The 16762-nt window shown below is 42.1% G+C and overlaps 1 protein-coding gene across 2 annotated transcripts in view; it reads right to left on the reverse strand.

Moving 5' to 3' along the window:
• LOC119649460 (cadherin-23) overlaps positions 1–16762 on the reverse strand; it is an 83013-nt gene that overhangs the window by 10145 nt on the left and 56106 nt on the right. For both annotated transcript variants that reach the window (XM_038051615.1, XM_038051614.1), the window contains 2 exons: positions 5639–6279; positions 4303–5536 (listed from right to left, as the gene is read on the reverse strand). In XM_038051615.1, the coding sequence (XP_037907543.1) occupies positions 4303–5536; positions 5639–6279 (1875 nt within the window). The remainder of the gene's footprint in view (positions 1–4302; positions 5537–5638; positions 6280–16762) is intronic.

Below are 16762 nucleotides of genomic sequence, written 5' to 3' on the forward strand. Positions count from 1 at the left end.
ATTCCTGGGAAGGCCTCATATTGCAATGACTCATGTAACTCTTCGAGTCGCCAAGCCCAGTAAGCTCTTCATCAGCCGTTATAGTTGACGAACGACTATGTGGAGAAGAAAGTTTTAGATGTGGAGAAGAAGGTTTTCGCTGATTACACTGAAGTAATTCTGATAATGGTGAGCTCGGGCTGATTCGGCTACGTAAAGTTCCGCAACGTTACCCCTCTATCAGGCGATTTTATCCAAGATTTCCAGTACTGTTTAGAAACAAATTCACTTTCAGAGAATTCTTTAGTACGAGACGGATGTAGGGTCCTGTGCAGTGGAATTTCATATGTAACAGAGTGCTTTTACTTCGCATACCAGAGGAGGCTACGATAGTCGGCTCTACCAATGACCTGGCTGTAGTTGTTGCCGCGAAGCACCCAGAGGATATGGAGGTTTACTTAATGAAGAAGATGAGAGCGGCGAAGACCTGGGTGGAAAAGGCCGGACTGACTCTAACAGAAGCGGCCTTAATAACAAACCGTTGTAAGAAAAACATGACGGAGGTGGAAGTCGGTCGACGTGCAGCCGTTTCTATGCCAACTGTCACATACCTGAGAGTAATACTTGACGCCAAACTGAGCTTTAGGGAGCACCTGGAGTATGCATATCAGAAGGCACCTGGTGGAGCACTTGCAGGAATATTGCTGAATGTTGGCAGGTCGAAACACTGTCGAAGATTGCTTTTAGCCGGAGTAATGCGATCAATTTTGCTTTATGCGTCGCCTGTGGTGTTTGTGATCATAACCACTTGCTAAATCTAATCTTGAAAAGTACCTTGAATGCCCCAATTGTCATTTAATAACTCACACGGTATTTGCGTATGTAGCAACATTGGGGCCCTGCATTTGCCCGTGGAATTTCTTTTTCCAAATGGAGTTTGCAGTATGCCTCTTCGTGATTTATTTTTGTTCCTTTTTGTAAGGAATTCCCCTTAATAAAACTTACTACGACTAGTTCCACCTCTTTCGGTGCCGCTATATCTAGTGGTAAACGGACGTACAATAAGGGGTGTTTTGCGTTTAAAACCCTCATCGTACGGGTGTCCCTTTTTCCTACAACAGGACCATGTAACGTTTTTAATTGCTCCTTTTGAACGTGTTCCCACAGTACTATTAGCTTTTATTTGAGCGTTCCCTGGTGATATGCTAATACCTAAGTTAGTACTTGTAAGATTCAAATATGCATTGGCTGTTTGCTGAGCATTGTTTGGTAACAAAGCTGGTGCTGGTGTACCGAAACCGGGTTTTGGGTACCTATATAATGGGAAGCCGCTCGCAGCAGCTTTTCCATATCCAATATTCCAAGGTCCAAGATTTTTCATCGAGTGTAGATACTTACGCAAATATGGGTTGGCAACTCCGCTTCTCACACTGCTAATGGCAAAATCCCCTAGTTGCGCGTGTATTGGGCTAGCTGCAGCCTCTTTGCATGTTACAAAATATTGTCTCAACCTGGACAAGAAAGTAATTAAGGATTCTAGCGGAGATTGCCTCATTGTTAGCAATTTATTAACAACTCCTTGGTATGTTTCCCTTGGTAGGTAGTTCCTCGTGAGTAGCCATCACAAAGGCTGCAGGCTGGTTTACCATTATTAATTGGTAGGTTTTACCTCTAAGCCTGGTCCGGTATATCTGATTGAAAATTACTGTTTACGATTGAGTCAAACAAGATTGAACATACATCCAATGAAAGAGTTTAATTCGAAATGTAAAGTAGGAGATTGCCCCCCAGAAAATATTGGAATCAACTGAGACACGAGATTGGCAACTTCCGCAAAGTCGTCTTGAAACCCCTCGGTTTCATCTGGGGGCGGAGTGATTTGTTATTATTCTCTTTTTTTTCAAAAATGACATTTGCCGTCCTCTTCATGGCACTCCGCTCTTCACTCCTGTGGCGATGTCTAAACCGAGTGGAGAGCGCCGGTGACGTTATTTGTCTGCTGGTATTCGTAACATTCGAAATAAATATCGAATGCCGCGAATCCTGCCGCGCCACAGTCTCTTTTACCCCTAGGGTATACTTGTTCCTGTTCGGTAGCCATTGGTACTTCTTGCAGACTCGAAATGTAGTTACTAATATTGAATATTTCTGGGTGGCGTCCTTAATTTCCCCACCTTTTGTTCTCTCTTAAACTGAGTTTATCTAAAGTGCTCATTCAATGACTCTCTCTCGTATATAGCGTTAAGCTTATCTGCTGAATTTCCTCCAATAGTAGTGTGGCAACGTAGTCATCGTGGTGACTGCTCTCCTTCGCATTTTCTGACAGTTTATGATGGAAATGCCCCAACCTGGTTGGTTGTAGGGTCCTGCACGTTGAAAATTCTGTATAGACCTACCCTGTAGGAAGCACCTGAAGTTCTTCACAACTCATAGCCATGCAGTAGTCGTGTAATTTCGTTCTGTCTTGTTGAGTGTTCTATTGGCATAGGCTGTCGGATGATCTTTCTCTCTAGGTCCTTGCGACAGCACTGCTCCTATTGTTCCGCTACTCGCGTCCGGTGTCACATTAAGCGGAGTTGAGAAGTCCGGATACGAAATACTGGAAGTGAAATTAGTGCTGTTTTAATGGTATTAAATACCAGCTCGCACTTTTCTGTCCATGTGAACTTAACATCCTTCCTAAGCAAGTTTGTAAGTGGTCGGACAGTTTTTGAGAAATCCGGAATTAACTTCCAGTAATAGTTCGCTATTGTCGGATACCACAGTCGTTAGCGGATCGGGAGGTCGCAGTTCAAATCCCACTGGTGGCAGTGGGATTTGTATCGGGGTTTGACGTCAAATCAGGGTAATAATCTCGGGCGAGCGCAATGCTGACCACATTACCTCCTACAGGGTACTGTTATCCCGTAGTGTACCGTGACGGTTTTGAATGAAGTCCCCTAACACAATTCAAGGCCCTGATTCAATTTGATTGTTGCGCCAGCGAATATTATAATTAATACTATGCTAATCCCGACTGGGACCTGGGATCTGGTATTGCTCCTTGTTCTGAACAGACATGTCTTAGGTAATTCTTTGTACAGAAATTTACATTTCTCAGGCTGTAATTTTAGGTTACTTTTCCGTAATCTATCAAACTTGTAATGGTCCTCAAGACTTTTTTCATTATATCATTATGTCATCCAAATAGACAAAGCAATGAATTTCCTGTAGTCCTGTTAGTATGTAATTCATTAATTTCTAGAAAGTTGTCGGTGCCCCTTTTGAGGCAAACGGCATGATTCTGAACTCGGAATGCCCCCAGTCTGTGCTGAAAGCAGTTATGGCCCGATCCTTCGGATACACCAACACCTGATGATAACCACTTGCTAAATCCAATGTTGAAAAGTACCTTGAATGCCACAATTGATCCACTATGTCCCCTATTCGAGGCAGGGGAAAAGAATCCCCAATGGTTTTTTCATTCAGCTTGTGAAAATGAACTACAACAAGGCTCGCTCTTGGTCAGACGCTCATGTAGCTTAGCTTGAACGGATGTGTTTTTCTAAAAATTTTGCGCCTCCATATATGTACGCAAAAAAAAACACATATATGCTCTTCGCAACCAAATTCACTGCATTTAACCCACACGCAACGTCATCTGCACAACAGACCAGGCGTTACTTTTCTGGCATGTCGAAACTTGGCAGACTATCGTAGAAAGTGTTGCAGAAATCCGGCCCTAGGATGGATACCTGCTCCACCCCCGAAGTTATCTCCATCCTTCTCTGATCTTCTTGCGCCTCGTGGGGCAGGGAGCGGTTTTTCAGATAATCCACCAATATCCGCAAGAGATAACTCGGCACGTGGAAAGTATTGTCTAGTGTGCCTAGTGGTCTTTTTTTATCTTATGGAATTAAAGGCATGTGCTTCCGCTCAACCAACCGCATCCACGACTTGCATGACAGCACTGGCTGCAGCTTGCGCGGCGGAGTCTCTTTTGACAGATCTGGCGCTCTAGTCATCCTTCGTTTCCCCACCTTTTCTTCTGGTGCTCCACCATTCGTGCCCGCCTTAATTTTAAGCAGAGGTTTTTCTGACAACGCGGTGTGTTGTTGCCTCTTGTTCCTCTGCGCTTGCTTCTTTTCACCAGTGTAATTTTTAGTAATCTATTATATGTGATAGTTATTGTATGCATAGCTTGCTTCCTTATGTTAATGCATCAAATCTTTAAAGTTGATGAATCAGGTAGCTTGCATTACAATAACGTTGTTTACCGCAAAGAATAATCTATTTCATTGAAATATAAAGCCCAAAATAAATTAGATAAAGAATATCTCTTACCATGATCTTTGGCTGAAACAACCAGTTCATATTCGCCTCTCTCTGTGTCCATCGACTTAGCAATTCTTCTGAAACGTATTTCACCAGTAATTTCGTCAATCGAAAACACATTTCCTGAGATACTATTATCTGAGTCGATAGCGTAGGTTACATTTGATCCGCCCTGGGTAGGCCCATCTCTGTCTGTAGCCCGAACGAAAAACTGTGGTTCAAATTCGCTAGCACCCTCTCGAACTGTCCGTGTATATTCCGTGGATTCAAACTCGGGGGAGTTATCATTCAGGTCGATTACATTGATCTGCAAATTAGCATTGGTTTCGAGACCACCCCCATCTACAGCAACTATGCTCAAACTGTAACTGGTTTGCTTTTCATAATCCAAGTTTTTCTTCACATATATTCCACCAGTCAATCGATCTGTGTAGAAGTAATCACTTCCGAACCCTTTGAGGATGTAAGTCACGTTTCCATAATCTGCGGAATCCCGATCGGTTGCTGTTATGTTTGCAATTTTTGTCGATATCGCGGTATTTTCTTCAACAGAAATTTGGTAGCTCAGCTGGTCAAATGCTGGAGCATTATCGTTTACATCTTGTAAATTGACAGTTACTCTGGCTAAAGCCAACTCCAGCCCTTGCACTGAGGCGACAATATCGAAAATCAAGGTCCTTAGTGATTCATCCTCAACATCATAGTCCAGTTTTGAAGGATCCACTACTTTGATGACAACTGGAGTTCTTTCTTCTCCATATGTGGGACTCACTGCAAACACTTCGTTGGCGTTCATCACATTTCTTAATGACAAATTGTATCGACTGTTAGCACCGAGATCCTTGTCTACAACGAATATTGATAGTCCAGGAAGTGGAGTTTCTGCTTCCAAATTCTCTGGAATTGAGACTTCATACAAGTGTTGGTTAAACTCTGGAAAGTGGTCGTCTACATCTGTTACTACGATTGTCACTTGAGTAATTGAAAAGTCTTCTGTAAGTTCGTTGCCTGCCAACTCAGTCGCTTTAACGTTGAATGTATAAACGCCTCCATTTTGAAGGATTTCAGGGCTTTCTCGATCGATTAGGGTGGCAGTGGTCAGGAGAATTGCCTTTCCTTCTGTAGGGTCTCCAATAGGTTCTAGTTTGAAATGGCCCATGTTCTCATTTTCAAGTGAGAGGACCAGTGGTCGTGGGTTTCCTGTATCTCCGTCTATTGCGTTGATTCTTAGAATTGATGTTCCCTGAAAACAATATCCGGTGAGACATTGGCTTAAACTTAGATCAATGAAGAAGAATTTTTAAATATTCCTTTACCAGAAGCTAATGATACGTTTGCCACTTACTTCTGGGGTATTTTCGTCCATGGTTGCTGAGTACGGCGCATTTAAGAAAATTGGCGGTTGGTCTTGAACATCAACAACGTTCACTGAAATCGAAGCGAATGCAGTCAATGGATTAGTAGTTGCACTATCTTTAGCCATGATCGTTACTATGTAAGATGGTCGTGTTTCAAAGTCCAACATTTTCAACAAACTGAGACTAGCTGTGTAGTTTCCTTCTGAAATCTTCTCGCTGGTGACTTGGAAGGTTTCACAGATATCGCTTTCATGATTTTCCCCCGAATAACAGGAGATTTTGATTTCAGCGTTTATACCCTCATCACGATCAGTTACTATTACCGGAGATGTGATGTTGATAAAACTTCCTGCAGGAGTTGATTCACTAACATTGGCTGTATATGGTCGACCAACAAATGTCGGAGCATTGTCGTTGTAATCACGAATCGGGATGACCCTTCGAATTGACACAGTGTTGGGCTCCGTGCCAAGGACTCCTTCATCTGTGATACTTATGATTACTTCCACGGAATCTTGCGTTTCACGATCCAGCTCCTGACGTAATCGCACCACTCCTGTGTCCCGATTCACGCTGAAAACTGGTCCTGATATGCTGTAATGCAGTTTATCACCTTCCGGGTCACTACCTGTAAGTAGAATGGGTTGATAAATCAATTTAAGCTGGATTTATGTTATTTAGTCTTAAGACAGAAATTAAAGATTATTTAGTCTTAAGATAGAAATATTTTATGCCTGATAGTGGATATTTGTGTCACAAATCATAATATGAGGATTGAAGTGAAGTGCGTCCTGAGAAAACGGGATTTTATTGCGCTAGTCAAGGAAGTAGAAACTGTCGCAAATAATTACGTTATCTCCACCGTATATCGTGTCACGAAAGGCGTACAGCTGGTCGGTGGTCACATGAGGAACGTTAACGGTAGACTTCTCATTCACGGCGACCGTATCAGGGAATATTTCATCCACCTGTTAAGGATGAAATGGGAGTAGCTAGTTACCGTAACATTGCAGATATGGACTGCTACTCCAAAAGGAAGGGAAATTCTTTCGGCCATCAACGCACTCAAGCGCGGCAATCCCGTTGAGCTTGACGGTCTCTGTGCGGAACTCTTCACCGCAGCACCTGCTGTATGTACAGAACTACTTCTTTCACCCTACTACTCCGTAGTATTTGGTTGCTCACTACCATCGCAAACATTATAGGTAACATTATACTGAGACGCAGTAAAGAACATCTCGGAAGCTTGACCGACATATAGCCGGTTGGCTTCCGCTGCGCATTCACCACATCAAGACCCCACGGATCAATTTGGAACAATGTGCGGAGTTCAGATCTATAATTCACATGCTCTTCATTGATTTTGAGAAGGCTTTCGACAGCATTAATCGGCAGTGTGTCAAAAATGCTTTACGTAGGCATAAAATCGGGTACATGTGTTGCATCGAGGAAGTTGAGGTTGACAACAGACTGCGGCAAGGTTGCATTCTGTCACCGAAACTATTCCTTCTTGTTATCGGTGATGTTCTCGATGTCTTGGCTGAAATACGTGAAGGGGTTCAATGGACGAAATCATCTTTTTTCAGACGCCTCGACTACGCTGATATAATCTATTTGCTCTCTCATCGAGTCATAGGCTTTGACCGAATAGCTTAGATTAAGAACGAGAGGCAAGCAGAGAAGATGCGCGCCCTGTGCTATTATATGGAAGCGGCACATGGGAAGCGACCAGTAGTGTTAGTCAAAGGCTGCAAATCTTCCTTAACTTCTATCTTTGCTGTATCATTAATGATCAAACGATGGACTGAATCGGGGTTCCAGCCAGGTACCTTTAGAAGCGTTAATTAGGGGGTTGAAATTGACAATGGATAGGACACTTAGAAGAGCTATGCTATGCATTGGAATCTACTTTCACAGAATGGCTGAGGAATCGGTCATCCAAGAAACACTTGGTGCAGAACAATAAAGGAGAAGTTCAGGCTTCTCGGGAAGACCTGCGGAGGTCTAAAACGGAGACAAATTGGGAAGAATGGAACGTAGGTGTGGTGGACGCTCTATGCCCCATTTAGGGAATTTTGGCTACCATATATAGGTAAAGTTTTTCTGTAATGCAGAAATGGGCTTTGTGGTCTTCCGACCTTCTGAGTTATTTACAGTATTTGTAATATTCATGACCGTTTAATGTTTTGTTTTAGTCCAAAATCTGTCAGTTGGATCAATCTTAGAAAACTTTTCAAAGTATGCACGCTGCCTTTTTTCCACTCCATGAAATAAAGTAGAAGCCAGTGGTGGGACAACCCTTTCTTTTCAGTTCATGGAAAACTTACTAATCAGCGTATAATTGCCAGAAGAGCATAATAAAGAAGAGTACGTAAAGTGAGAGGTAAACTACATAAATAATCGACAAATGAAAAACATAATTTGGGGAAGTTAGATGCAAGCCATCAAAACCGATGTGGCTTGATTCAAGACATTTAGTAACGAAGTAAGTAGAACTAAGAAGAGTTTATAAAGCTTAATAACGCAAACAAATTCTGCAATGCCAGCTAATTATGGTTCAGAATGAGGAGCTTCTCAGCAATGCAGTCTTACGCATCCCTGGAGACTTCCTAGGCACAGGGGGAGGATGCTTTCAACGAATAACTCAATGCAGTCCAAGAGTGGTTTGTTGCAAGCATTATGCACTTAGGTGGGCTTTGATAATCTATCGCTTTGGGACGACAACGTATGAGGTGTAAGGTTTTTTGCAGCTTTCACCGCCTCGTTAATGGTGGCATATTGTTTGGGCACATCTGTTGTCTTAAAGCCGATTATGCCTCAACAACGTACATCTAATCATTTCGACCACATCGCGACCGGGTGTCGATTTAGGGGCTTCCGAGTATGCGAGGCAAGAGGGGATGCTGACATCGATCTTGAACGAGACTGGGATAGATAGTAGCTTATTTTGGCTTGCATATAGCTTCTGTATCTCAGGGGTGGGAGCTTCGAAACTCGAAGCTTAACACAGTTCGCTTTCGAGACGCGGGGGTAGGTCAACAGTGGGAAAATTATCTTGCTAACCGAAAGGCAGACATATCGAACAGTTCACCGGAGAATATTGATCAAATATTGAGGTTGTTTGACACTTTTTCAACAGAACGAGGAGCAAATCAAGTTTCTAGGAGGTACGTACTAGTGAATTCGTGTGGTAGGTACGAGGTAACCCGTAGCTCTTCCGGTTCATGTACTAGTTCGTCAGTGTATCGATGGCGCTAAGGTCATTTTTTTGTGCATGTTTCCCAATCTCATGCGGCAAGCCATAAACAGCTGTGCTCGCCACGTGCCGGCACATCAATAATAATAATCCTTGACGCAACCATCCAAATTGGATCAGGGAAGTATGTTAGAGCACTTCATTGAAGACCTTAACGGTACACTGCAGTACAGTGTAGGAGGCAATGCGGCCAGCATTACGCTCGCTCGAGATTATTACCCTCCTTTGACTCAGGTAATCATTCACAGCTGAGTCGATTGGTAGCCGACGTCAAATCACAATACAAATCCCACTGCCACCAGTGAGATTTGAACCGTGACCTTTCGTACGATAGTCTTGTGCTCTAACCACTCAGTTATCCGGACACATCAATGCTCTGCATCATATACACTAACATCAGAGTAAATGTACGACATTTTTCATGTGTAAGTTATCGAAAAACGTCGAGCATGTGCAATGCTTTTCTTCCACCATACAAATTCAAGCAATACTCAGGGAGACGAATCTCCTATGTGTAGTCCTCTTGCACATCCCGCAGGGGCAGCATAATAAATATAAATAATCTCGTTAACTGCCGGGACATGGAGGCGAATCAAGGAGCATAGGAAGCCGAAAATTCTTATTTTGCCCTACGAAGGTGGGCGAACGCGCTTGAACTGCGCTGCCGCAACAAATTACGGGAGAAGAGCAAATTTGTTATTGCGCTATTCAGGGAAGGAGAAGCTGTTGTAAATAACTACGATACCGTACTCGTATGCTGCATCACGAAAGAACTTGCAGGTGGTTGCAACTTTGCCGATGGTCCTGTGAGGAACGTTAAGCCGACCAAACACTTTCAATTTAGCCTGGCTGTTTCACCTGAAGAGTCTGCATTTGACCGGTTTGCATAACGCGGATGGGATGCATTGGTCTGTCAATTTTGCGTGTTCAGGCGGCCGACGATTGAAATGATTCAGCAAATCGGCCAGATATGTTTGTTTAGAGTGTGAGCGAGAATTTTATGGAAATCTTTATCGCTGGTGAACATTTTTGATAAATGCTCACACAAAAAGTATCTCAAATTCTCGTCTCAAGGCTTTCCACGGCTCTCCCGATTGAATTCAGTTCAACTGGCGGCCGGTGAAGTTCCACTTTTCGTGGACGAATTGGCTAGTCATATTGGAAAAGCAGAATTATCTTTACGAAGCATTGCGCTCCACGACTCCCTGCGGAATTGTTCACCGTAACTCCTGCTCCCTTTGCAGCGCTGTTTCTTTAACTCATCGGTAAATTCGAGAGACCTGAGATTTTTTTGATTGAGTGGAAGAAAGTGAGGATCGTAAAGATTTTGAAGAAGAAGATCTTGTGATGGCAAGAGATTGTATTGATTATCCTAGAACGCGGTGAAGAACATCTTGAAAATTTGACCTTTAGAGAGTAAACTGATTTCCACTTTGAATATTCTTGTACTGACCAGATTAACACCCCACGGATCATTTTGGAACGGTGTTTGGAATTCAGATCTCCATTTCACCTGTTCTTCGTTGATTGCGGAAGTGGCAGGCACTTTAAAAAAGGGCGAGCAAACAGCCCAGAACAGTAGACAAAGAGTGTAGGTTTCTCGGGAAGACCTGGAGAAAACTAAAGCGCATGTCACCGAACCGGTAATAATGAGGCGTGATGGACAGACTATATTCCAGTTAAAGAGTGCTTGCCACCATTTATACATATAAATTCCTTTTCGCCGATGATGCTGGTCAATTGCTGATCAAATATTATTTCACTCTTTCGTCACTAAGATTCTACATGAAACTGTTACTCAAATATGTGGCCATTGACGATGTAGATTTGCGTAGTATATGAAGAAAAACGAATGAGTCGTGAAGGAATAATGAACAATTAGGGGGGCTGATAGGATGGGTTAGGGATGCCAATGCGCTGCCTTGTTTGACTTGTGGGTGATGGGTGCAGTTAACTACTTTTACCTCTATTTTAGAACGACGGTAATCACTATTTAATAAACGACGAGGTAGCCGTGTGACTGGCACAACTTTTCCTAATATTTTACGAGGAGAAATATCGGTGCTAGACTTTGTGTGATGCATCGGGGACGCGGTAATGGTTACTTTCATTATCACCTGGATTTTCTTTCAAAAACTACTATCCGGCATTTTGGGATTAATGGTCCGTTTACACTTGGGAAAATACGGCCTGGAAATGAATTCTGAAGAGTTTCGTAGTGGGATATAAGTGGACGAAGCCGCAAGTCGTTCATATGTTTCGAACTTGGGTTGTATTCCACAACAAAGGGAACCAAAAACGGAGAAAGAAAGTTTCTTTGCAATTGGTTTGCTCCGCCACCATGGATGGCGGACTCAGGGCTCCTTAAATATATTCTATAAGGGCTTAGCTATGGTCTATGCCCTGTGAGTTGCAGCAGAGCAAATTTCGAAATTTTACCCTACGGAAACGTCATCAACTTTCAGGAAAGTAACTCACGTCACGGACTATGATTGATTTCTGCGGTGTGGGCACAGCTCCTCGACAACGATATCGGGGTCTTTATGATGGTCGCTTTCTACAACTCGAACGAGAATTCAAACGATATAAGCTGGATATTTTGGGCTTAATCAAAGTAAGATGGTCGGACTCTGGAGGCTATTCCTCTGCCATTTCTCTGGGAATCCAAGTGGTTACAGACGCGAATCCAGTATCGCATTGTTACTGACGGCTTTAGCTAGGTGCGCTCTCTTGATCCGGGTGCCGGCTTCTGAGAGGGTTTTGACTGTAATATTCCGGTACAGGTTAATGGGCACACAATTTTACAGTGCTATGCATCGACGAAGATTTAAAATATAGTGGAAAACGATAGCTTCTATAAGCAATTACATGCAGTTCACGATAGGCTTGCTAAAGGTGAAATTGTGATCGTGATGGGTGATCCAAATGTCAAGGTACGCTTTAGCAATACTTTGCTCAAACAAGTGAGGGAGACACAGTCTTTGCGATCGTAACGAAAACGGTGAGAGTTTTGTAGATTTCTGCAGTTTCCACCTTCTCGTTCTTGGTGGCACATTGATTCAGGACAAAACTTGAAATAAAATCAGTTACCGCACGATTAATCAAATTGACCACTTTGCAGTCAGCAGGATATTTAGGAGTTGTCTTCTGGATGTGCGTCGCATTGACACGGATATTGAAGGGGATCACCATCTGATGGTCGCTTACTTTCGGCTACGTGTTATACCCGCCACTTCTTGCAGGGTTGAAGAACTCCAACCCTTTACATTCAACATCGACCGCTTACATACCTGTCTGAACTATCTTACCGATCCGATGGCAGTATACCCCGGGTACCTGGAGTAACCCGAATATCAATAGGCATTGAACAGCCATCTAAAACGCTCTTTTCTGGGGTGTTACACAGATTGTTTGCCACGTGCCGAAGGAGTGTCGTAGGATTTCCTGGACTGCGGAAGCATGGAATGGGATTGATGAACCGAGGGGATGGAAGGATCTATTCACATCCGGTGAAATTCCGCCTCTTGTGGATGAAATAACTAGTTGCTGCTACCTCCTCCAAACAGAATAGAAATCATCTCGACAATCAATACATTCAAATTGAGTAAAGCAGCGTTTCTCGATAGTCTGGGATTCTGGCGATCCGAGAACTTTGAGAGAGGTGATCGTTAACATTCCAAAGAAGAGGATCCGTTTTGAGTTCGACAATTGGTAGCGTTTCTTCCTTCTTCCTTAGGGCCGTAAAGATAATAGCTGAAACAATTCTGGGATGCACCAAGAGACATCTTCAAAGTTTGACTACAGAGAGGAGGTTGGTTTCCGTTTTGAATGCTCCTGCATTGAGTTTAGAACTTCGCTTCAACTGCTCTTCGTCGATTTTTCGATTTCGAGAAAGTTTTCGACAGAGTCAATAGGTACTGTAGCTGGCGTGCTCTACGAAAGAGGAACATTCTTGAGAAACTAATAGCTGTTATCAGAGCGACATATGAAGTCGCAAAGTGTCACATGTTGCATCGAAGTAAAGATTCACTGATATTATTATTTCTTGTTACCGGTGACTTTCTTCAGGTTGCCTTGTCCGCTTTGGAGTTCGAGGACTTCAAACGATCATGACATATTTCCTTAAACACGTCTCATATGCTGATGAAATCTGTTTGATATCTTCTCAGGTAATGAACCTTGGCAAAATGGCTCTAGTCTTGGAAAGAGGGAGAAGTAGAAGCGAACTGACAAAACCAAGGTTCTCAACCTGATCCAACGGGGATGTAATCAGAAAGCGGATTTATTATGGACCCAGGAGCATTTGGCGCAACACATTAGAGGAAGAGTGTTGGTATCTACGAAAGTCCCTGCTCAAGCTGAAGTGCATTTCAGCAAATCATGAACGATAATATGTAGGTGGGGTTGACGTGCTGTACACACATCATAGCTTGAAATGCTAATTCGTATGCTGGTACTGACGACCATCTTAGCAATCTGTTGTGAATAGTAGAAGTGTTTAGATGGAATTACAAAAGTATCGACACCAAGCCATAAAATTGAGGGCTTAAAAGGTAACGCCCAAAAAGTGAAGCAGATTTCGTTCTATCTATAAACTATCCAACCGGAAAATCTGGAAAGATTCACAGTGATGTGTTTCTATGAAATTTAGGCCTTAAAATACATCTGCCCAAATAAAGTTAATAATAGTATATTTCCATATTTGAGAAACTTATCCGGCAACCCCTCTTAGGTTCATCCTAGAAATACAAAATTTTACATCGGTGTAAAAGATAACATAAGGTACAATTTGGTCAATTTTGAAGAAAATCTAACTATTATTAACAAAGTTATAGAGGGTGAAATTTTTTTTTGTGAATTTCCACGTGTATAAAGTCATGATCACATATCAATTCATCAATACCACAACCAAGTGAGTTCGTAGGAATGGCGGTCGCAAGGAAACATTTTGTTTTAGTTTTTTAGTCATTATTACATCAATATCAATTATTCCAGACAGATATATGTGTGTATGTTGGTATGCATATGTGCTTATGAAATTTGCGAATACTGTCTAATTAAGATATTACACATCAAATCAGCGGTATTCAATATACGCATTGTATATGTATTTACTAGCTTGAAAAAAATATGAAGTAATATGTTGAGTTTTTAGCCATATATGAATGGAAAAATGTCCGTAGAAAGTTGTTCGCATAAGATGAACACAAAACCTTTATATACGAAGCGTCAATTTGCGGTATCTCGACTTGTTGGTTGTTAATTCTTTATTGTATTATAACTAATTTTTAATATTTTTTATTTTAACATTCCTTTGTAATTAAAATGTACTCCTAGAAATATTATTTTGATATTAAAAATTTGACCGGTGCGGTGAGCGACAGGCTGCAAACTGTTGCAAGGCCGCGCAAGACCGTGGCTCTCATCCTGATACTGACAACTAGCCGAGTTGCACAGGTGGGTGTGTTCCGAGTTGCTCAGGCTTGGTGAGTTGTGCTGCCATTTATTTGGTATGGAGCTCGGGTGAACCTCCGCTAAGCCGCTCATACGCTCCTACAGAGCTCTAAAGGATGGTCATGGGAATGTAAGAATATTGATGTGTACGCAAATAACACTTTTCATAAACAACCAATAAATTCAGTATGGGTTGAAGCCATTGAAAGGGAAAAAAATATATGGTATCAGCAATTAGATGAGTACTTCAACAAACTACTACTTCGGGGAAACATCGCTGCTTGCAAATAATGTTTTTCCATTTCCGGTATGGGACCGGTAGATGGAAACGCACTTGATTGCATGTTAGCATGCTAAATTACTAAGTTTTGCTATTGTGAATGTATAAAGAAAGAAGTCGGAATCCGGGAGCTTTAGTATTTCCTTTCTAGCCTCCGCACTCCGCCTTTATAACTGACGTTAAAACTAAGATTCGCTTGGGAAAGTATTAATCGGGATCTTACATTAAATATCCTTCATAGCTATTTTCGGTGAAAAAATAATTTTACAAATTCTTAAACTGGACGTAGAACAATTGCATGCGTGGTCGCAGTTCCCATATTTCTACGAAATGTTGTGTCAATGGGTTTAACTGTTTCTGAGAAAAGTGTGTGTCACAGACCGACAGACAGACATCAGACACCTTTGAAAACGTTTGTTTTTACACAAAACCTAACAAAGTAAATTTTGAAGGTTGACCGGAATTAGAACAAATTCTTCATTGCCAGAAATTCGCCGACATACATATTTATCTGGGTTTAAATATGTACAGAGCTATCCGAGATGCCCAAAATTAGCTGATTAATTTGAATATACAATTAATCCCAATCCAAATTCGGAGTACAAATTTGCATGAATACCATTTTGACAAAATGCAACAGATAATGCTCAAGATTTAAGTTTACGCCATAAACCGGTTCCCATTTGTAAGTTCCGTTGTAAAAGAAAGTGGCAGATTTCAAAGAGCGTTACGGTTGATTTCGTGTATCTTAGGGTAAAAGATCTTGAAATTCGAAAACGATATGCAAATGCGCGCCTACAACACATTTATCTGTTTTCTCAATAATTAGCAATCTTATTTTGTATAATGATAATAAAATTTGAACGATTGAATGCGTAAGTGTAACAGTAACAGAGCTTAACGACCTTTTAACGTGGGTCGTTCGTTAGCAATTATTTTAGTTTGTTTTGTTGCATAAGGTAAAAGTAAGCTGAATTGTTATTTTTCGTTGCTGAATAAGATTTTGATAGACTGATTTCAGATTATGACTGTTTCTTGGTTACGTAGAGAGGCTTAATATTTTTTCAATTGCGATAATTGATTTTTTTTATAGTTAAATATGGCAGGTTGTTTTGTACATGGAAAATAATAAATAATATTTACGAATAATCGAAAAAAGGTGGTTAAAGGGTACTATAGGTCCCAAGGCGAAATGTGGATTGGTAATCACGATGGAGCATAAAACCTGGGAAACGCCTCCTGAACCAACACCAACAGCTCTACTAACAAACCCTATCTTCACCTCCACGTGGTGACCGCTGGCAGCTCTTTCTTAACAAAAAGCTGCAGACGGAGAAGGATGAAGGCGAGTCTCCCGCGCCTAAAAACGGGGTAAATTATACCAACTGGTCCTCTAGGTTTGGGGGTTGGGTAGGGCTGACAACCCTACACGGAAAACAACTTGCTACGAAGCCACAACAGGAGCCTCGGACTGGACGGATTTCACAACGACGAACCTGGCAACGACAAAGGAATAACGATTTGCACATTTTCTCATGGAACGTGCGCTCCCTGTACAGAGATGAAGCTGATGAGCAGCTAGCCGATACCCTGTCCCAATATAGGGCTAATGTAACAGCGTTACAGGAGATGCGTTGGATAGGGATCGGTTTCCTGGAGAAGAGCCACTACATTATATATTATAATGGCAATCCAGTAAACCATCTGCTCGAAGTAGGTTTCTTAGTCAGCCAAAAAACGAAACCTGCTGTTATCGGCTTTGAAGACATAAGCGAACGGCTATGCACTCTGCGCTTGCGAGGCAAGTTTAGAAATATAACCCTCATTAACGTTCATGCCCCTACAGAGGAGACTGCAGAGTCGGAAAAGGATATCTTCTACGAGGCAGTAGAATGAACCCTCGAAGCCTGTCCCAGATATAATATCAAATTCACACTTGGGGATTTTAACAGCCAAGTAGGGACGGAACCCGTATTCAGGCGATACGTTGGCTTACACGAAAATACAAATGATAACGGACTGCGGATCATTCAATTAGCAGTGTCACAGGGAATGGTTGTTGGGAGTACCTGGTTTGCGCGGAAAGCGGTCCACAAACATACATGGGCCTCTCTAGACGGG

Source organism: Hermetia illucens, chromosome 2, assembly GCF_905115235.1.
Source record: "Hermetia illucens chromosome 2, iHerIll2.2.curated.20191125, whole genome shotgun sequence".
NCBI classification, from domain to species: domain Eukaryota; kingdom Metazoa; phylum Arthropoda; class Insecta; order Diptera; family Stratiomyidae; genus Hermetia; species Hermetia illucens.